The sequence below is a fragment of the Zosterops lateralis genome, assembly GCF_965231275.1.
Source record: "Zosterops lateralis genome assembly, chromosome: 27".
In the NCBI taxonomy this organism is placed as follows: Eukaryota; Metazoa; Chordata; class Aves; order Passeriformes; family Zosteropidae; genus Zosterops; species Zosterops lateralis.
In genome coordinates this window covers 1,862,754-1,885,334 of record NC_139787.1, presented here as the reverse complement: position 1 = coordinate 1,885,334, position 22,581 = coordinate 1,862,754, and the positions used below count along the sequence as shown (strand labels likewise).

Here is a 22,581-nt window from a genome sequence, read left to right as displayed (position 1 = left end):
GAGAGAAGACTGGGATCCCAACCCCCTGAGGGAGAGAAGACTGGGATCCCAACCCCCTGAGGGAGAGAAGACTGGGATCCCAACCCCCTGAGGGAGAGAAGACTGGGATCCCAACCCCAAACCCCTGAGGGAGAGAAGACTGGGATCCCAACCCCCTGAGGGAGAGAAGACTGGGATCCCAAACCCCTGAGGGAGAGAAGACTGGGATCCCAACCCCCTGAGGGAGAGAAGACTGGGATCCCAACCCCAAAGCCCTGAGTGAATCCCAATAAAACCTGAGTGAACCCCAATAAAACCCGGGATCCCAACCCGCAGAGGAACAGAAGCGAGGGGCTCCCTCCCCTCGGGCCATGAGAGGGGCACTCACTCCGCGAAGGTGAAGCACAGCAGGCCAGGGATGATGAGGGGATGGGGAATCTCACCCTGCAAACCGCTGATCACAGACCCTCCCCTTTCTCCTTCACTCCCCTAAAAACCGGGGAAAGGCCGTTTCTCCCGAGAACTCCCGGGAAAAGCCCTCACACACACATAGACACACACACACACCCTCAGCGTATTGTGGCGGCTTTGAAAGGGAGCGAAAAATAATCCCCGTGCCCAACATGGCCGCCCACCAGCCAAGCGGCGCCGCCAAAGAGAGGAGGGGGCGGCAGCACCGGGAGACGGGGGAGAGACAAGACCGCCCCTTCCTCGCTCTGCCGGTGGTTGCCGGGGGGCGACAGCGAGGGGACAGCGAGGGGACAGCGAGGGGAACAGTGAGGAGACTCCCGGCATGGCGGGAGCGGAGCGCGGAGGGAGCGGCGGCGGGGCCGCATCACCGCCGCCCCCCTCCCCTGAGGCGGCCGCATCACCGCGCCCCCCGGGCCGTGAGGGCGAGCGCGGATCCCTCCGCGTCCCCCAGCGCCCGCCCGGGGCCCGGCGGGAGCGGCGGCGGCGGCGGCGGCGGCTCCTCCCCGGCCCCTCCTCGGCACCGCCGGCGCTCCCTCCTCCTCCTTCTCCTCCTCCTCCTCCTCCTGCTGCCGCTGCTCTTCTCCTCCTCCTCCTCCCGCCACCGCTTTGTGTACGGCGCGCTCCGGCCCTGCCGCCCCCCCTCCTCCTCCTCCCCTTCTTCTTCTTCATTCCCTCCTTCTCCCCCATTCCCGGGCGGTTCGAGCCGGTTCCACCGTCACCGATTGATCCCCCCCCACCATCCCCGCCGTGGTCGCCGCCGCCCCCGGGGGGATCCCGCCGCCTTCATCCCCCGTTTTCCCCTCGCCCCCCACTCACCTTCCTCAGCGCTGCCGCCGCTCGCTGCTGTGGGGCTCCGCCGACCCGCAGGGCGCGGGGGCAGGTGGCATCAGCCCCCCCTCCCTTCGTCCCTCACACTTGGCGGGATGCTCAGGAGGAGGAGGATGAAGATGATGGTGAAGAAGAAGAAGGAATTATCCCTGGCTCTGCTCGCCCTCCGTACGTTGTGCCGGGGGGCGTCTCCGTGCTTTGGCGTGCGTGTAGGGCTTTTTTTCCCCCCTCCCCTTCTCTACTTCACCCTCACGGAGAAGGGACAGGGGGGAGGGGAGGGATAAAAAAACAATAAAAAAAAAGGTCGCGGGCCCGGCGGGCTGATACAGGCGCGGCGCCCGCAGCCGCACCACACACACACCACACACACCACACACACAACAACGGGACCTGCCGGCGGAGGGATACCGTGACGTCACTTCCGCCTGCCGCGCCCTGACGTCACACGGGGGCGGGGCCTCGCCCTGAGGGGAGAGGGAAGGGGAAGGGCGGGAAAATGGCGGCGGCGCCGATGGGTCGTGACCCCCCTTCTTCCCTTCCCGGCTCGTCCTTTAACGGGGCTTTTTCCCCCTTTTTCCCCAATGGATCCGCCATGGCCGCGGTTCTCAGTCTCCTCGCTGTCTCCTGGCGGGGTGAGGGGATGTTCCCGGGGCCGGGTGTGCCCGGAGCGGCCTCAGGGTCCCCTCAGAGCTCAGAGGCTGTTTCCCCGCACAGCTGAGGGGTGCTTGCTGCTCTGTGGGCAAAATTTTTCCCATTTGAGGGTAAAATTTTTCACCTGAGGATAAACTTGGCCACCTGAGGGTAAAAGTTTTCACGAGGACAAAATTTCCCGCCTGAGGGCAAAATTTTTTAACTGAGGCTAAAATTTCCCACCTGAGGCCAAAATTGTCCCACATGAGGAAAAAATTTTCCACCTGAGGCGAAAATTTTTCACCTCAGGAGAAAATTTCCCGCCTGAGACTAAAATTTTTCCACCTGAGGACAAAATTCTTTACCTGAGGATAGATTTTCCCACCTGAGGCTAAAATTTTTCACCTGAGGCTGAAATTTCCCGCCTGAGGACAAACTTGGCCACCTGAGGGTAAAAGTTTTCACCTGAGGACAAAATTTCCTGCCTGAGGGCAAAATTTTTTACCTGAGGCTAAAATTTCCCACTTGAGGACAAAATTTTTGACCTGAGGTTAAAATTTTTCACCTGAGGACAAAATTGTCCTCCTGAGGCCAAAGTTTTTCATTTGAGGCTAAAATTTTTCCACATGAGGACAAAATTCTTCACCTGAGGATAAAATTTCCCACCTGAGGACAAAATTTCCCACCCAAAGCCAATTTTTTTCCTCTGAGGACACAATCTTTCACCTGAGGACACAATCTTTCACCTGAGGACAAAATTTTTCACCTGAGGACAAATTTTTTCCCCTGAGGCTAAAATTTCCCACCTGAGGTCAAAATTTTTTCCACCTGAGGAAAAAATTGTTCCCCTGAGGCCAAAAATGTCCACTTGAGGCTAAAATTTTTCACCTGAGAACAAATCTTTTCAGCTGAGGCCAAAATTTTCCACCTGAGGCTAAAATTTCCCATCCGAGGCCAAAATTCTTTACCTGAGGATAGATTTTCCCACCTGAGGCTAAAATTTTTCACCTGAGGAAAAATTGTCCACCTCAGGCCAACATTTTTCACCTGTGGTAAAAATTGTACACCTGAGGCTAAATTTTTTCACCTGAGGCCAAAATTTCCCACCTGAGGTTAAAACTTTTCACCAGAGGACAAAATTGTCCTCCTGAGGCCAAAGTTTTTCATTTGAGGCTAAAATTTTTCCACATGAGGACAAAATTCTTCACCTGAGGATAAAATTTCCCACCTGAGGACAAAATTTCCCACCCAAAGCCATTTTTTTTCCTCTGAGGACACAATCTTTCACCTGAGGATAAAATTTTTCACCTGAGGATAAAATTTTTCACCTGAGGACAAATTTTTTCCCCTGAGGCTAAAATTTCCCACCTGAGGTCAAAATTTTTTCCACCTGAGGAAAAAATTGTTCCCCTGAGGCCAAAATTGTCCACCTGAGGCTAGAATTTTTCACCTGAGAAGAAATCTTTTCAGCTGAGGCCAAAATTTTCCACCTGAGGCTAAAATTTCCCACCCGAGGCCAAAATTCTTTACCTGAGGATAGAATTTCCCACCTGAGGCTAAAATTTTTCACCTGAGGCCAAAATTGGCCACTTGAGGCTAAAATTTTTCACCTGAGGCCAAAATTGGCCACTTGAGGCTAAAATTTTTCACCTGAGGCCAAAATTGGCCACTTGAGGCTAAAATTTTTCACCTGAGGCCAAAATTGGCCACTTGAGGCTAAAATTTTTTACCTGAGGCCAAAATTTCCCACCTGAAGCCAAAATTATCTACTTGAGGACAAAATTTTTGACCTCAGGTTAAAATTTTCCACCTGAGGCAAAAATTTTTCCACCTGAGGCCAAAATTTTTCACCTGAGGTTAAAATTATCCACCTGAGGCTAAAATTTTTCCACCCGAGGCAAAAATTTTCCACCTGAGGACGAAATTGGCCACCTGAGGCTAAAATTTGGCACCTGAGGACAAATTTTTTTCCACCTGAGGACAAAATTCTTCACCTGAGGAAAAAATTGTTCCCCTGAGGCCAAAGTTTCCCACATGAGGAAAAAAATTCCCACTTGAGGCCAAAATTTTCACCTGAGGACAAAATTGTCCCACCTGAGACCAAAATGGTTCACCTGAGGCCAAACTTGTCCACCTGAGGCTAAAATTTTTCACCTGAGAACAAATCTTTTCAGCTGAGGCCAAAATTTTCCACCTGAGGCTAAAATTTCCCATCCGAGGCCAAAATTCTTTACCTGAGGATAGATTTTCCCACCTGAGGCTAAAATTTTTCACCTGAGGAAAAATTGTCCACCTCAGGCCAACATTTTTCACCTGTGGTAAAAATTGTACACCTGAGGCTAAATTTTTTCACCTGAGGCCAAAATTTCCCACCTGAGGCCAAAATTTCCCACCTGAGGACAAAATTTTTGACCTGAGGTTAAAACTTTTCACCAGAGGACAAAATTGTCCTCCTGAGGCCAGAGTTTTTCATTTGAGGCTAAAATTTTTCCACATGAGGACAAAATTCTTCACCTGAGGATAAAATTTCCCACCTGAGGACAAAATTTCCCACCCAAAGCCAATTTTTTTCCTCTGAGGACACAATCTTTCACCTGAGGATAAAATTTTTCACCTGAGGATAAAATTTTTCACCTGAGGACAAATTTTTTCCCCTGAGGCTAAAATTTCCCACCTGAGGTCAAAATTTTTTCCACCTGAGGAAAAAATTGTTCCCCTGAGGCCAAAATTGTCCACCTGAGGCTAAAATTTTTCACCTGAGAACAAATCTTTTCAGCTGAGGCCAAAATTTTCCACCTGAGGCTAAAATTTCCCATCCGAGGCCAAAATTCTTTACCTGAGGATAGAATTTCCCACCTGAGGCTAAAATTTTTCACCTGAGGACGGAATTGGCCACCTGAGGCTAAAATTTGGCACCTGAGGACAAATTTTTTTCCACCTGAGGCCAAAATTTTTCCAGCTGATGCCAAAATTGGCCACTTGAGGCTAGAATTTTTTACCTGAGGCCAAAATTTCCCACCTGAAGCCAAAATTATCTACTTGAGGACAAAATTTTTGACCTCAGGTTAAAATTGTCCACCTGAGGCCAAAATTTTCCACCTGAGGCAAAAGTTTTTCCACCTGAAACCAAAATTTTTCACCTGAGGTTAAAATTATCCACCTGAGGCTAAAATTTTTCCACCCGAGGCAAAAATTTTTCACTTGAGGACGAAATTGGCCACCTGAGGATAAAATTTGGCACTTGACAACAAATTTTTTTCCACCTGAGGCCAAAATTCTTCACCTGAGGAAAAAATTGTTCCCCTGAGGCCAAAGTTTCCCACATGAGGAAAAAAATTCCCACTTGAGGCCAAAATTTTCACCTGACGACAAAATTGTCCCACCTGAGACCAAAATGGTTCACCTGAGGCCAAACTTGTCCACCTGAGGCTAAAATTTTTCACCTGAGAACAAATCTTTTCAGCTGAGGCCAAAATTTTCCACCTGAGGCTAAAATTTCCCATCTGAGGCCGAAATTCTTTACCTGAGGATAGAATTTCCCACCTGAGGCTAAAATTTTTCACCTGAGGACGGAATTGGCCACCTGAGGCTAAAATTTGGCACCTGAGGACAAATTTTTTTCCACCTGAGGCCAAAATTTTTCCAGCTGATGCCAAAATTGGCCACTTGAGGCTAGAATTTTTTACCTGAGGCCAAAATTTCCCACCTGAAGCCAAAATTATCTACTTGAGGACAAAATTTTTGACCTCAGGTTAAAATTGTCCACCTGAGGCCAAAATTTTCCACCTGAGGCAAAAGTTTTTCCACCTGAAACCAAAATTTTTCACCTGAGGCTAAAATTTTTCCACCCGAGGCAAAAATTTTTCACCTGAGGACGAAATTGGCCACCTGAGGATAAAATTTGGCACTTGACAACAAATTTTTTTCCACCTGAGGACAAAATTGTTCACCTGAGGCAAAAATTTTTCACCTGAGGACAAAATTTTTCACCTCAGGAGAAGATTTCCCACCTGAGACTAAAATTTTTCCACCTGAGGCCAAAATTCTTCACCTGAGGAAAAAATTGTTCCCCTGAGGCCAAAGTTTCCCACATGAGGAAAAAAAATTCCCACTTGAGGCCAAAATTTTCACCTGAGGACAAAATTGTCCCACCTGAGACCAAAATTTCCCACCTGAGGAAAACATTTTCCTCTGAGAACAAAATTTTTCACCTGAGGATAAATTTTTTTCACCTGAGGCCAAAATTCTTCATCTGAGAACAAAATTTTTCCACCTGAGGGCAAAATTTCCCACCTGAGGAAAAAATTTTTCACCTGAGGCCAAAATTTCTCACCTGAGGAAAAAATTTTTCTTCTGAGGACAAAATTTTTCACCTCAGGAGAAGATTTCCCACCTGAGGCCAAAATTTTTCACCTGAGGATAAATTTTTTCACCTGAGGCCAAAATTTCCCACCTGAGGAAAAAAATTTTTCACCTGAGGCCAAAATTTCCCACCTGGGGCAGCCTCAAAATGAGGAAAAACAGCCCCAAAAAAAGGGGGGGAATCAGCCCCCAAAATTAGGAAAAAACAGCCAAAAAATGGGGGAAATTGGCCCCAAAAATGGGGAGAAATGGCCCAAAAATGAGGAAAGAACAACCCCCCAAAAATGAGGGAAAATCAGCCAAAAAATCAGGAAAAAATGGGGGAAATCAGGCCCCAAAATGAGGAAAAAATAGTGAAAAAAATGGGGGGAAACAGCCTCAAAGTGAGGGAAAAACAGTGGGGAAAAAAAAAAGGGGGGAAATCAGCCCCAAAATGAGGAAAACAGCGAAAAAAAATGGGGGAACAGCCCCAAAAATGGGGAAAAATGGCCCCCAAAATGGGAAAAACAGCCCCAAAATGAGGAAAAAATGGGGGAAATTTGCCTCAAAAAATGAGGAAAAAACAGTGAAATAATGGGGGAGGGAACAGGCCCAAAAATGGGGAAAAACAGGCCCAAAAATTAAAGAAAATAGCCTAAAAATAAGGAAAAAACAGGCCAAGATGGGGGGAAATAGCCACTAATATATGGGAAAATATGAGGAAAAATTTGAGGGAATTAGTCCCAAAAATTGAGGAAAAAACAGGTGAAAAATGGGGGGAAAACCAGACCAAAAAATGAGGGGAAAGCAGTTCAAAAATGGGGGGAAAACTGCCTAAAAATGGGGAAAATAGGAAAAAAAAAGAGAAAAACAAACCAAAAAATGAGGGGGAATCAGCCCAAAAAAGGGAGGGAAAATAGCTGAAAATGGGGGAAAACAGCCAAAAAAATGAGGAAAAAACAGCCTAAAAATGAGAAAAAACAGCCCCAGAAATTGAGGAAAAAACAGGTGGAAAATGGGGAAAACCAGCCCAAAATGGGAGGAGAGAGCCCCAAAAAAGAGGGAAAATAGTTTTAAAAAAAGAGAGGGAAAGAGCCCCAGAAATTGAGGGGAAAAAGGTCAAACGTGGGGAAAACCAGCCCAAAAATGGGGAAAAACAAAGTCAAAAATGGGGAAAAACAGCCCCAAAAATTGAGGGGAAAATCATCCTAAAAGGGATAAATGATTTCTATTATCTGTGATAAATTTAATTTTGAATTTTACTATTAATTATGTTTTTAAAGTATTATTAATATAAAAATAATTTAAAGAAATTTATGTTTAAAGTATTATTTTTTAAAGTTTGCTTTTTTAGATTTATTTTTTGTAGTTTGTTCATATAATATTTATTAATAATTATTATTTTATTCATATTTCAAATTGAAATAAGAATTTAACTGGATTTTTTTCCTCTTTTTCTCCTTTAGGGAAAGAATTCCAGGGTGGAATTTCGAGGTTGAAAAATCAGAATTTTCCCCCTTTTTCTCCACCTGGATCCATCAAACCAAGAGAATGAAATTAATGAAGTAAAATTTTACCTTTAACTATTAATTAATATTTAATACACAAACCACTTAAACACATTTAAAATTCTTTTTTATTTCCCATTTTTTGCCTCATTTAATTAATTCCTTTAATTCCTGGTTTTTTCCTTATGAAATTTGGGGTGGGACAAAAATTCCACAACCCTGAGCTCCCAAAATTTGGAATTTTCTTTAGAAATAAACCCAAATTTTTCATCCTCACAATGAATTCCAGAGTAAAAAAATGAGGATTTTTTTTAGGGATTTTTTTAGGATAATTAAGGATTAATTAAGGACTAATTAAAGAAGTTGTTCTGAGCCAAAGGAGATTTTTATCTCTGGAATAATTTGGATTTGGGGTGAGCCCTTTTGTGCTGCTAAAAATGGAACTATTTAGTTAAATTCTCTTTTTCCAGGTGCCAGAAAATCAATTAAAATAATAATTAAAATATTTATTGTATAGAGTTGTATATTAAAATATTAAATATAAATATTTAAACACTTATTATATATAATTATGGTTAAAATATTGTTATATAAAGATTTAAGGAGGAAATTCCTGAGTTTAGGATACACCGAGGGGTTTTGGGGTTGTGGGAATGGTGAGGAAATGGATGAGTTTGGGCTGGAAAATTCCCAAAATTTGGGGGTAAAACAGCCCCAAAAATGAGGAAAAACAGCCCCCAAAAAGGGGGGGAAATTGCCCCAAAAATGAGGAAAAATAATTCCAAAAATGAGGGAAAACAGACCCAAAAATGAGAGGGAAATAGCCCCAAAAATTAGGAAAAATAGCCCAAAAAAGGGGAGAAAAATAGGCCAAAAAGGGGAGGGGGGGAATTGCCAAAAATTGAGGAAAAAATAGCCCAAGAATGGGGAAAATAGTTCCAAAAATTAGGATAAAGAGCCCAAAAATTAGGGGAAAATAGCCCCAAAAAGGGGGAAAAAATAGCTCAAAGATGAGGGAAAACAGACCCCAAAATGAGGGGAAAATAGTCCCAAAAAAGGGGGAAATTTGCCCAAAAATGAGGGGAAAAAACCACCCCAAAATTGGAGAAAAAAAAAAAAAAACACAACCAAAATGAAGGAGAAATTTTTAAAATATGTGGGGAAAACAGCCCCAAAAATGAGGGAAAAAAACCCCTAAAATTGGAGTGAAAATAGCAAAAAAAAAAAAAAAAAAAAAGGGGGGGGGGGGGAATAGGAAAAAATATGGGAGGAAAATAGAAAAAAAAAAAAAAAAAGAGGGAAACAACCCAAAAAATGAGGAAAAAATGACCCCAAAATGCAGAAAAAGATAAACCAAAAGAGGAGAAAAAGATAAAACAAAAATGGGAGAAAAAATAGACAAAAAATGGAGGAAAAATCCCCCAAAAATGGAGAAAAAAATAAACCAAAAATGGAGGAAAAAAATGCCCCAAAATGCAGAAAAAAAGTGAACCAAAAAGTCAGGAAAAAAATAAACAAAAAATGGGAGAAAAAAATAGACCAAAAATGGGAGGAAAAAAACCAAACCAAAACAAAACAAAAAAACCCAAACCAAAAATGGAGAAAAAATAAAACCAAAAATTGGGAAAAATAAACAAAAAATGGAGAAAAAAAATAAACGAAAAAAATCAATAAAAACTTTTATTTATTTCCGTGTTGTGGCCCCTCCTTTGGGCTCCTCCCCCAAGTCCCGCCCCTTTATTTTTATTTATTTAATTATTTTTTCTCTCCTTTCCCATTTCCGAGACTTTTTCCGACTTTTTCTCCTTAAAAATCCACCGAAAATCTCGGAATTTTCATCCCCACCGTGACCCAACATGGGTAAGGAACCCAAAAATCCCCAAAAAAACTCCAAAAACCCCAAAAAATCCCTAAAAAAAATCCCAATTTTTTTCTATTTTCACTTCTCGGGGGTGGGGGGGGGGGTTAAAGTCCAATTTTTCTCTGTATTTAATTAATCCTTAATTAATTACATTTTAATTAATAGCGCCAATTCCTTCATTAAAGTCTGATTTTTTCCTTTAATTAATTAAGAATTTTTAATCTTTAAACTCCTAAAACTTTTGGATTTGTTGGTTGGGAAGAGAAATAAAAATTTCAGGCTCAAGATTAAACTTTTCCTTCATATTTTTAATATTTTTGGGCATAAATTTATAAATTTTGGGGTTTTTTTGGGTTTTTTTAAGGATTGAACTTTGGGATTTCCAGGAATTTTAATTTTTGGCTCCAGGACAAAAAATGGGAGGAGCCAAAAACTCGGGAAACGTTTCCATGGGAATTTAAAGAGGGAAAACAATCGGGATTTTTGGGATAAAAATGAGGATTTTTCGACCCAAAAATGAGAATTTTTTGAGCCAAAAATAAGGAACTTTTTAGCAAAAATTGAGGATTTTTTCAGCTAAAAATAAAGATTTTTTTAGCAAAAATTGAAGATTTTTTAAAGCTAAAATTTAAATTTTTTAGCCAAAAATGAGGATTTTTTGAGCCAAAAAATGAGGAATTTTTTGGGTAAAAATTATGAATTTTTGAACAAAACGTGAGGAATTTTTTGAGCCAAAAATAAGGAATTTTTTGAGTAAAAAAATGAGGAATTTTGAACCAAAAATGAGGAATTTTTGTAGCCAAAATTGAGGATTTTTTAGCCAAAAATAAGGAATATTTTAGCTAAAAATGAGGAATTTTTGAGCCAAAAATTAGGAATTTTTTTCAGAAAAAAAAATAGGGATTTTTGAGCCAAAAATGAGGAAAATTTTGAGCCAAATATGAGGATTTTTAAAGCTAAAAATTAGGATTTTTTTAGCTGAAAAATGAGAGAATTTTTAGCTGAAAATGAGAATTTTTAAGCCAAAAAAATCAGGAATAAATGCTGGGATCCTCTGAAAAATGAATTCCTAAAATTTCCTTGAAAATTTGGTTTTTTTGGGAGAAAATTCCTGAAAATTCCTGGATTTTTTTCCCAGTGGTTTCTCCATTGTTTTAATTTTGATATTAATTTTAATTTTAATTTTAATTTTAATTTAATTTAAATTGGATTTTTTTCCCAAATTTAATCCAAATTTGCCACTCCTGGAATTGGGAATATTTTGATATTAAACCCTGGAATTCCAAAGAAATTCCCTTTTTTTCCCCCCCCCCTCAAAATTTCCAAATTTCTCCCTCCTGATTTGGCACTTTGGGACATCTGAAGGAGCCAAAAATTGGGAAAAAATCCACTTTTTTTCCCCCTTGAACAAACAAGGAAAAGCCCCAGAATTTGGGTTAAATTTCATGTTTTATTCTGTGGAATGACCAAATCCAAGGTGCAAAATTTGGGATAAATTCCAATTATTTTATTCCCTGGAATGAACAAAAGGAAAAACCCAAAATTTGGGATAAATTCTGATTTTTTTTTTTTCCCTGGAATGAGCAAATCCAAGGCTCAAAATTGGTTAAAAAAATCCAATTTTTTTCTCTTAAATGAGCAAATTAAAGGCCCAAAATTTGGGGTAAATTCCAATATTTTATTTCCTGGAATGGGGAATTGGGAATGGGGAATTCCATGGATTTAAGGCTGGGAAATGGGAATGAGAATTTGGGAATTGGGAATGAGGAAAATGGAAAACTGGGAATTGGGAACGGGGGAATTCCTGGAATGAGGAATCTGGAATGGGGAATTGGAAATGAAAACTTCCATGGATTTAAGGCTGGAAAATAGAAATGAAGAATTGGAAATGAGGAATTCCGTAGATGTAAAGCTGGGAAATGGGAATTGGCAAAGGGAAATGGAAAACTGGGAATTTGGAATGGGGGAATTCCATGGATTGAAGGCTGGGAAATGGGGAATTGGGAATGAGGAATTCCATGGATTTAATGCTGGGAATTGGGAATTAAGAATGAGGAACTGGGAATGAAAAATTCCATGGATTTAAAGGTTGGGAAACAGAAATGAGGAATTGGGAATGGGGAGTTGGGAATGTGGGAATTTGGGATGGGGGAATTCCATGGATTTAAGGCTGGGAAATGGGGAATGAGAAATTGGGAATGGGAAATTGGGATTTGGGAATTGGGAATGGGGAATTCCATGGATTGAAGGCTGGGAATGGGGAATTGGGAATGGAAAATTGGGGAATTGGGGATGAGGAATTCCATGGATTTAAAGCTGGGAATTGGGGATGGGAAATGGGGAATGAGGAATGGGGAAATTGGGAATGGGGAATTCCATGAAATGGGGACTTGGGAATGAGAAACTGGGGAATGAGGAATTGGAAATCAGGAAAGGGGAATTGGGAATGAGGAATGAGGAGTTGGGAATGGGGAATTGGGAATGAAGAACTGGGATTTGGGAATGGGGAATTCCATCAATTTAAAGCTGGGAATTGGGAGTTGGGAGTAGGGAATGGGAAATAATGGGGAATGAGGAATTCCAGGGATTTAAGGCTGGGAATGGGGAATTGGGAAAGAGAATTTGGGAATTGGGAATAAGGAATGGAAAATTGGGAATGGGGAATGGGGATTTGAGAATTGGGAATTCCATGGATTCAAGGCTGGGAAATGGAAATGAGGAATTGGGAATGAGGAATTGAGACTGAAAAATTCCATGGATTTAAGGCTGGGAAATGGGGAATTGGGAATGGGGAATGAGGAATTCCATGGATTTAAGGCTGGAAAACAGAGATGACAACCAGGGCCTGAGGCACCAATGGAACCCCCCAAACTCCCAGGATTTTTTGGGGGCAGTTTTGGGATTTTTGGGATATTTGGGACAAGGAACTGATGGAATTTTTTCCCTTTTTTTGTTGTTTTCCAGCAGGAAAATGTGGATCCTGCGGTCCAGGCTATGCCAGTCCTCTGGAGGCCATGAAAGGTGAGGGACACAATTCCCAAATCCTGGAATTCCTCTGGGAAAAGAGGGAGGAAAATGGATTTAAAACCAGAAAATTTGGAATTTTGGGCGATTTTATCCCAATTTTTTACCCTTGGAATTCCCAAATTTCAGCATTTATGATCAGGAAGAGAGAAAATGGATTTAAACTCATGAAAAATTGGATTTTTGGGGAGATTTATTCGAAATTATTGCCCTCTGAGTTCCCAAATTACAGGATTTGGAATCAAGGGGCAGAAAAATTCAGTTTAAACCCAGGAAAATTTTGAATTTTGGGCGATTTTATCCCAAATTTTTGCCCTCAGAATTCCCAAATTCCAGGAATTGGGATCAGGAAGAGAAAAAATGAATTTAAAACCAGGAAAAATTGGATTTTTGGGGAGATTGATCCCAAATTTTTGCAAGTTCTGGGCCAGAATTCTCAAATCCTGGAATTCCTTTGTGATCAGGGGCATAAAAATGGATTTAAATCCAGGAAAAATTGGAATTTGGGGAGATTTATCCTAAATTTTATCCTCAGAATTCCCAAATCCTGAATTCCTTTGGGAAAAGAGGCAGAAAATATGGATTTAAACTCAAGAAAAATTGGAATTTTGGGGAGATTTGATCCCGAATTCCAGGACTTGGGATTAGGAAGAGAAAAAAATGGATTTAAAACAAAGAAAAATTGTAATTTGGGGAGATTTATCCCAAATCCTGGAATTCCTTTGGGATCAAGAGGCAGAAAAATTGATTTAAAACCAGAAAAAATTGGAATTTTGGGAGATTTTATCCCAAATTTTTGCCCTCAGAATTCCCAAATCCTGGAATTTGGGATCAGGGAGAGAGAAAACTGTTTTAAAACCAGAAAAAATTGGAATTTTGGGAGATTTATCCCAAATTTTGCCCTCAGAATTCCCAAATCCCGGAATTTGGGATCAAGGGGGAGAAAAAAATTAATTTAAACCCAGGAAAATTTTGAATTTTGGGAGATTTTATCCCAAATTCCAGGATTTGGGATTAGGAAGAGAAAAAATGGATTTAAAACCAGGAAAAATTGGATTTTTGGGGAGATTGATCCCAAATTTTTGCAAGTCCTGGGCCAGAATTCTCAAATCCTGGAATTCCTTTGGGATCAGGGGCAGAAAAATTCAATTTAAACCCAAGAAAAATTGAAATTTTGGGGCGATTTGATCCCAAATTTCAGGACTTAGGATCAGGAAGAGAAAAAATGAATTTAACACCACGACAAATGTGAATTTTGGGGAGATTAATCCCAGTTTTTTACCCCCAGGGCCCCGGGAGCAGCTGCTGTACCTGCCCTGCATCTACAGGAACACGGGGAGCAGCCGCCCCGATTTCCTGGCCACGGTGGACGTGGACCCCAAATCCCCACACTACAGCAAGGTCAGGGGGAACTGGGGAAAATCCAGGAGAATGTGGGAAAATCTGGAAAATCTGGGGTCCCAAATCTGGGGAAATCCTGGAGAATCTGGGGTCTCAAATCCCCAAAACTGGGATCCTGAATCTGGGGAAATCCTGGAGAATTTGGGATCTCAAATCTGGGAAAAATCTGGAGAATTTGGAGTCCCAAGTCTGGGAAAAATCTGGAGAATTTGGGGTCCCAAATGTGGGAAAATCCTGGAGAATTTGGAGTCCAAAATCTGGGAGAATCTGGGGTCCCAAATCCCCAAATGTGGGATCCTGAATCTGGGGAAATCCTGGAGAATTTGGGGTCCCAAATGTGGGAAAATCTGGAAAATTTGGGGTCCCAAATCTGGGAAAATCCGGGAGAATTTGGGGTCCCAAATCTGGGAAAATTCCGGAGAATTTGGGGTCCCAAATCTGGGAAAATCCTGGAGAATTTGGGGTCCAAAATCTGGGAGAATCTAGGAGAATTTGGGGTCCCAAATGTGGGAAAATCTGGGAGAATTTGGGGTCCCAAATCTGGGAAAATCCAGGAGATTCTGGGGTCCCAAATCTGGGAGAATCTGGGAAAATATGGGAGAATCTGGGATCCCAGATCCCCAAATCCATAAGAATCCAGGATCCCGAATCGGGTAGAATCCAGGATTCCAAATGTGGGAGAATCTGAGATCCCAAATCCCCAAATGCAGGAGAATTTGGAATCCCAAATCTAGGAGAATCTGGGGTCCCAAATCTGGGAAAATCCTGGAGAATTTGGGGTCCCGAATCTGGGAAAATCCTGGAGAATTTGGGGTCCCAAATCTGGGAAAATCCGTGAGATTCTGGGAGAGTCTGAGATCCCGAATCTGGGAAAATCTGGGATCTCAAATCCAGAAGAATCTGGGATCTCAAACCCCCAAATCTGAGAGAATCCAGGATCCCAAATCTGGGAAAATCCTGGAGAATTTGGGATCCTGAATCTGGGAAAATCTGGGATCTCAAATCTGAGGAAATCCTGTAGAATTTGGGGTCCCAAATCTGGGAAAATCTGGGAAAGTCTGAGCTCCTGAATTTGGGAAAATCTGGGATAATCCGGGGAAATCTGGAATGCCAAATCTAGGAAAATCCAGGAGATTCTGGGAGAACCTGGGATCCCGAATCTGGGAAAATCCTGGAGAATTTGCGGTCCCAAACCTGGGACAATTTGGGAGAATCTGGGATCCTAAATCCGAGAGACTCTGGGATCCCAAACCCAAGAGGATCCATAATCTCAAGTCCCCAAATGCGGGAGAATTTGGGGTCTCAAATCTGGGGAGATCCTGGAGAATTTGCAGTCCAAAATCTGGGAAAATCCAGGAGATTCTGAGGCTCCAAATCTGGGAGAAGCTGGGAAAAACCAGGAGAATCTGGGAAAGTCTGAGATCCTGAATCTGGGAAAATACAGAAGAATCTGGGATCCCAAATCCCCAAATCTGGCAGAATCTGGGGTCCCAAATCTGGGAGAATCTGCAGTCTCAAATCCCGAAATCCAGGAGAATCCTGGATCCCAAATCTGGGAGAATCTGGGAGAATCTAGGGTCCTAAATCCCCAAATCCAGAATCCCAAATCCAGAAGAATGCAGGATCCTGAATCTGGTAGAATCTGGGTTCCCGAATCTGGGACAATCTGGGATAATCTGGGGAAATCTGGGATCCCAAATCTGGGAGAATCTGGGGTCCTAAATATGGGAGAATCCTGGAGAATTTGCAGTCCCAAATCTGGGAGAATCTGGGAAAATACAGGATCCCAAATCTGGGGCAATCTGGAAGAATATGGGGTCCCAAATGTGGGAAAATGCAGGAGAATCTGGAGTCCCATATCTGGGAGATTCTGGAAAAATCTGGGAGAGTCTGGGGTTCCAAATCTGGGCGCCCAAATCCTTGAATCCGGAAGAATCCAGGATCCCAAATTCAGGGGAATCTGGGGTCCCAAATCTGGGAAAATCTGGGAGAATCTGGGGTCCCAAAACCAGGAGAACCCATAATCTCAGTCCCCATATCTGGGAGAATTTGGGATCCTGAATGTGGGACAATCTGGAGTCCCAAATCCGGGAGAATCCTGGATCCCGAATCTGGGAAAATCTGGGGGAATCTGGGAAAAACTGGGATCCCGAATCTGGGAAAATCCCAAATCCTCAAATCTGGGAAGATTCAGGATCTCGACTTCTTCCCCAGCACTGCCAGGGGCTGAAATCTGGGAAATTCCTGGAAATTCCAGGAAAATTCAGGAAAATTCAGAAAAATCCAGGAAAATTCAGGAAAATTCAGGAACAACAGGAAAAAATCCAAGAAAATCCAGGAAAATTTTGGATTTTTCTCCCTGTATTCCCCCAGGTGATCCACCGTCTGCCCATGCCCAACGTGGGGGACGAGCTGCACCACTCGGGCTGGAACATCTGCAGCAGCTGCCACGGGGATCCCACCAAATCCCGGGATTTCCTCATCCTGCCCGGCCTCATCTCCTCCCGCATCCACATCGTGGACGTCAGGACCGACCCCAGGGCCCCCCGCCTGCACAAGGTTTGGCCTTTTCATCCTTTTCCTCCTTTCTTTCTGTGATTTTTTTCTGCTTTTTTCCATGATTTTTTTTTCCTAATTTTTTTTCCCCGCATTTTTTTCCGCATTTTTTTCTGCTTTTATTGGTGATTTTGTCTCTTATTTTTTCCCTGAATTTTTCTTTTTTTCCCCTAATTCTTTCTGTTTCTTTCCCTGATTTTTCTGTGATTTTTTTCCTGTTTTTTTTTCCCTTTTTTCAGTGATTTTTTCACTTTTTTCTCTTTTTTCCCCAATTTTTTCCCCCTTTTTTTCCCTGATTTTTTCCCATTTTTTCTGGTTTTTTCCCTGATGTTTTTCCCTTTTTTCCCTTTTTTTTTCCTGATTTTTTTTCCCTTTTTTTTCTGATTTTTTTCCCAACTTTTCCCCTTTTTTCTCTGTTTTTTTTTCACTCCTTTTTTTCCCCTCTCCCCATCCTGCCTGGCCTCATCTCCTCCTGCATCCACATCGTGGACGTCAGGACCGACCCCAGGGCCCCCCGCCTGCACAAGGTTTGGGCTGTTCTGCTTCATTTCCTGATTTTCCCCCTTTTTTTCCTGATTTTTTCACTTTTTTTCCCCTGAATTTTTCCCCCTTTTTCCCCCTGAATTTGTTCCTGTTTTTTTCCCTGATTTTTTTTCCTTTTATTCCTGATTTCCCCCCTGTTTTTTTCCTGATTTTCTCCTCTTTTTCCCTGATTTTCCCCCTGATTTTTCCCCCTGATTTTCTTCCCTTTCCCCCCCTGAATTTTCCCCCTTTTTTCCCCTGATTTTTCCCCTGAATTTTTCCCCTTTTTTTCCCTGATTTTTCCTCTTTTTCCTCTGAATTTTTCCCTGATTTTTTTCCTTTCTTCCCTGATTTTTTCCTGACCTTTATCCCCCTTTCTTCCCCTCATTTCCCCCCTTTTTTCTCTTGAATTTTTTCTCCTTTTTTTTTTTCTCTTATTTTTTTCCTTTTCCCCTTGAATTTCCCCCCTTTTTTCCTGGATTTTTTCTCATTTTTTTCCCTTTTTCCTCCCAATTTTTTCCCTGATTTTTTCCTTTTCTTCCCTGATTTTTTCCTGACTTTTTTACCCTTTTTTCCCTGATTTTTCCCTTTTTCCCCCTGAATTTTCCCCCTTTTTCCCCCATATTTTTTCCCCTTTTTTCCCCCTGATTTTCTTCCTGATCTTTTCCTGATTTTTTCCCTGATTTTTCCCCCTTTTTCCCCTGACTTTTTCCCCTTTTCCCCCTGATTTTTCCTCAAATTTTTTCCCTTTCCACCCCTTTTTTTCCTCTGATTTTTCTCTGATTTTTCCCCCAATTTTCCCCCCGATTTTTCCCAAAATTTTCCCAATTTTTTTCCTTTTATCCCAATTTTTTTCCTGATTTTTTCCCTGGTTTTCCCCTAATTTTCCCCCTTTTTTCCCCATTTCCAGGTGGTGGAACCCGAGGAATTATTCCAGAAGGCCAACGCTGCCTTTCCCCACACCAGGGATTTTTCCCATTATTCCCATTTTTCTCCTGCTTTTTTCCACTTATTTTTCCCTTTTTCCATCCTTTGATCCCAGTTTTTTTCCCTGATTTTTCACGATTTTTTCTCCAACTTTTTCCAATTTTTTCTCTGTTTTTTCCCTTCTTTCCCCTAAATTTTTCCCCTTTTCCCCTGATTTTTTCCCTTTATCCCCTGAATTTTTCCACTTATTTCCCTGATTATTTCTGAATTTTTCTCTGAATTTTTTGCCGTGAAATTTTCCCACTTTTTCTTTCCCTAATTTTTCCTGATTTTCCCCTGAATTTTTCCCTTTTATTCCTGATTTTCCCTAGATTTTTTTTCCTGACCTTTTTTCCCTTTTTCCCCCAAATTTCCCCCCTTTTTTCCCATTTTTTCTCTGAATTTTCCCCTGACTTTTCCCAATTTTTTCCCCGATTATTTCCCCGATTTTCCCCAATTTTCCCCAATTTTTTCCCAAATTTTCCCCCAATTTTTTCCCAAATTTTTTCCCTTTTATCTTGATTTTTTCCTGACCTTTTCCCCTAATTTTCCCCCTTTTTTTCCCATTTCCAGGTGGTGGAACCCGAGGAATTATTCCAGAAGGCCAAGGCGGCCTTTCCCCACACCTGTCACTGCCTGGGCTCGGGGGAAATCCTCATCAGCTGCCTGGGGGATCCCCAGGGCAACGGGAAAGGTTGGAAATTCCCCAAAATTCCCTAAAAATCCCAAAAAATTTCATTTCCCCATCATCCTCTTACAAAATCCACAAAATATTTGGAATTTTCCAGCTTTTTTTTAGCATTTTTTAGCACATTCCTGCTCAAAAAATCGAATTTTTAGCGTTTTTTTAATTGATTTTCCAGGTGGTTTTTATGTTAAATTAAAAAAAAAAAATGGGGATTTTTAGGATTCTTTGCCTATAAAAATTTAGAGAATTTTAAATCACTTGGAGTTAAAAATAGAAAATTTAGGAATAGAAAATTTAAGGATAAAAAAATTTTAGGGATAAAAAATTACCTGGAATTAAAAATAGAAAATTTCAAAAACGTCAAATTTTAGGGATGAAAAATCACCTGGGATTAAGGAAAAAGTCTGAAATTCCCAAAAAATTCCCAAAATTCTCGTTTCTGACATTAGGAAGGAAAAATTTAGGGATAATAACATAATAAAAATTAAAAATAAATAGAAATAAATGTGAATAAATACGTAATTTTCTTTATTTAAACCTCAATAAATTCATCGAAACTGATTTTTTAAAAAATTTTTTCCAGGCACTTTTATTCTAATCATAGTAATAAGAATAATTATTATTAATAATAATAATAGTAATAGTAATTTTGAAGTCATTGACTTTATTAAACATCAGCAAATCTCTCCAAAAATTAAATTTTTTTTTTGGATTTTTTTCCAGGCACTTTCTTCCTAATCATAGTAACAATAATAATTATTATTAATAATAATAATAATGAATACATAATAATAAAAAAAACAAATACAATTTAAAATATAATTTCCTTTATTTAAGCTTCAATAACTCTCTCCAAAAATTGAATTAAATTGAATTTTTCTTTATTTTTTCCAGGTACTTTGATCTTAATCATAGTAACACTAATAATTAATAATAGCAATAATAATAGTAATAATAATAGTAATAATGACATTAAATAATTTGCTCTGTTAAACATCAGTAAATCTCTCCAAAAATCGATTTTTTTTTTATTTTTTTCCAAGCACTTTCATCCTAATTATACTAACAATAATAATTAATAATCGTTAATAATAATAGTAATAGTAGAATTAAAAATTAATAAAAATAAATAAAAAAATATTGCTTTATTAAACCTCAACAATTCTCTCCAAAAATCGAAATTTTTGGGAATTTTTTCCAGGCACTTTGATCCTAATCATAGTAACACTAATAATTAATAATAGCAATAATAATAGTAATGAATACATAGTAATAATAAAAATAAATAGAATTTTTAAAATAATTTGCTTTATTTAAACCTCAACAATTCTCTCCAAAAATCGAAATTTTGGGAATTTTTTCCAGGCACTTTGATCCTAATCATAGTAACACTGATAATTAATAATAGCGATAATAATAATAATAATAATAGTAATAATAACATTAAATAATTTGCTCTGTTAAACATCAGTAAATCTCTCCAAAAATCGAATTTTTTTTGATTTTTTTCCAGGCACTTTCATCCTAATTATAATAACAATAATAAATAATAATAATTAATAATAACGATAGTAATAAAAATAATTAATCAAAATAAATATAAAATTTTAAAAAAATTGATTTATTAAACCTCAATAATTCTCTCCAAAAATTGAATTTTTTGGGAATTTTTTCCAGGCACTTTGATCTTAATCATAGTAACACTAATAATTAATAATAATAATAATAATCAATACATAATAATACTAAAAATAAATAAAATTTTAAAAATAATTTCCTTTATTAAACCTCAATAAATCTCTCCAAAAATTGAATTAAATTTAATTTTTTTGGGTTTTTTTCCAGGTACTTTGATCCTAATCATAGTAACAATTGTTATTATTAATAATAATAAATACATAGTAATAATAAAAATAAATACAATTTAAAAAATAATTTGCTTTATTTAAACCTCAATAAATCTCTCCAAAAATTGAATTAAATTGAAATCTTTTGGGAATTTTTTCCAGGCACTTTGACCCTAATCATAGTAACACTAATAATTAATAATAGCAATAATAATAATAATAATAGTAATAATAACATTAAATAATTTGCTCTGTTAAACATCAGTAAATCTCTCCAAAAATCGAATTTTTTTGGTATTTTTCCCAGGCACTTTCATCCTAATTACAATAACAATAATAAATAATAATAATTAATAATAACGATAGTAATAAAAATAATTCATCAAAATAAATATAAAATTTTAAAAAAATTGATTTATTAAACCTCAATAATTCTCTCCAAAAATCGAATTTTTTGGGAATTTTTTCCAGGAACTTTGATCTTAATCATAGTAACACTAATAATTAGCAATAATAATAATAATAAACACATAATAATAATAAAAATAAATACAATTTATAAAAAAATTTCCTTTATTTAAGCCTCAATAAATCTCTCCAAAAATTGAATTAAATTCAATAAATTAAATTAAAATAATTTAAAATTATTATTTAAAAATTATTTAAAATTATTATTTAAAATTATTATTTATTATTTAAAATTATTTAAAAATTATTTAAAATAATTTTAAATTAAATAAAATCTTTTGGAATTTTTTTCCAGGTACTTTGACCCTAATCATAGTAACACTAATAATTAATAATAGTAATAATATTAATAATAATAATACAATAAATCCCTCCAAACTGATTTTTTTTTCCATTTTTTCCAGGCACTTTCATCCTCCTGGATGGAGAAACGTTTGAAGTGAAAGGAAATTGGGAAAAAGGTGAAAAATTTCCCTCGCTGGGCTACGACTTCTGGTACCAGCCCCGGCACAAGGTCCTGCTCAGCTCCGAGTGGGGCGTCCCCAGGGCCCTCGCCGGGGGCTTCGACCCCGCCGATGTGCACAAAGGTCGGTGAGAAATTCTCCAAAAAATTCAAATTTTTACAGCAAAAAATAAAAAAAAAATTGATTTTTTTATGGCAAAAAAATCCCCCTTAAATTCGATTTTTTTAGAGCGAAAATTCTTAAAAAATTCAATTTTTTTAGAGTGAAAATTCCTAAAAAATTTAAATTTTTTAGAGCAGAAATTCCAAAAAAAGAGTCGATTTTTAAGCAAAAATTCATTAAAAATTGATTTTTTTTAAGAGCGAAAAATTCATAAAAAATTGAATTTTTTTAGAGTGAAAATTCCTAAAAATTGAATTTTTTTAGAGTGAAAATTCCTAAAAATTGAATTTTTTGGAACAGAAATACCTCAAAAATTCAATTTTTTTAGAGTGAAAATTCCTAAAAATTGAATTTTTCGGATCTGAAATACCTTAAAAATCCAATTTTTTTAGAGCAGAAATTCCTAAAAAATTGTATTTTTGAGAGCAAACTTTCCTTAAAAATGCCATTTTTGAGAGCAGAAATTCCAGAAAAAATCACATTTTTGGGGTGGAATTGTTTCTGTGGGTGGAAATTTGGGGAAAATTCTATTTTTGGGGTAAAAAAGGTGGAAAATTTCCCTCGCTGGGCTACGACTTCTGGTACCAGCCCCGGCACAAGGTCCTGCTCAGCTCCGAGTGGGGCGTCCCCAGGGCCCTCGCCGGGGGCTTCGACCCCGCCCATGTGCACAAAGGTCAGTGGGAAATTCTCCAAAAAATTGAAATTTTTACAGCAAAAAATAAAAAAAAAAATTGATTTTTTTATGGCAAAAAAATCCCCCTTAAATTCGATTTTTTTAGAGTGAAAATTCGTAAAAAATTCAATTTTTTACAGCAGAAATTTATTAAAAAATTCTATTTTTCAGAGCAGAAATTCCAAAAAAAGT

At 39.0% G+C, this 22,581-nt stretch overlaps 2 protein-coding genes and 1 long non-coding RNA gene across 3 annotated transcripts in view; 2 read left to right on the top strand and 1 right to left on the bottom strand.

Annotated features, from left to right (window-relative positions):
• The window catches only part of POGZ (pogo transposable element derived with ZNF domain), a 39,635-nt gene extending 38,995 nt beyond the window's left edge, over nucleotides 1-640 (bottom strand). The window contains exon 1 of the mRNA XM_083879157.1: nucleotides 368-640. The gene's annotated coding sequence lies outside the window, so the exon portion shown is untranslated. The remainder of the gene's footprint in view (nucleotides 1-367) is intronic.
• An 8,008-nt stretch (nucleotides 641-8,648) lies between these two features.
• Nucleotides 8,649-22,581, top strand: part of LOC310919706 (methanethiol oxidase-like) — a 37,770-nt gene continuing 23,837 nt past the window's right edge. Inside the window, 6 exon segments of the mRNA XM_083879168.1 lie at nucleotides 8,649-9,617; nucleotides 12,583-12,639; nucleotides 13,931-14,043; nucleotides 16,417-16,602; nucleotides 18,661-18,781; nucleotides 21,495-21,677. Of these exon segments, the coding sequence (XP_083735294.1) occupies nucleotides 9,614-9,617; nucleotides 12,583-12,639; nucleotides 13,931-14,043; nucleotides 16,417-16,602; nucleotides 18,661-18,781; nucleotides 21,495-21,677 (664 nt within the window). The 5' untranslated portion in view covers nucleotides 8,649-9,613.
• LOC310919708 lies at nucleotides 17,028-18,538 on the top strand. The gene is made up of 2 exons (XR_014591845.1): nucleotides 17,028-17,126; nucleotides 18,032-18,538. It is a non-coding gene; the product is annotated as an uncharacterized lncRNA (long non-coding RNA).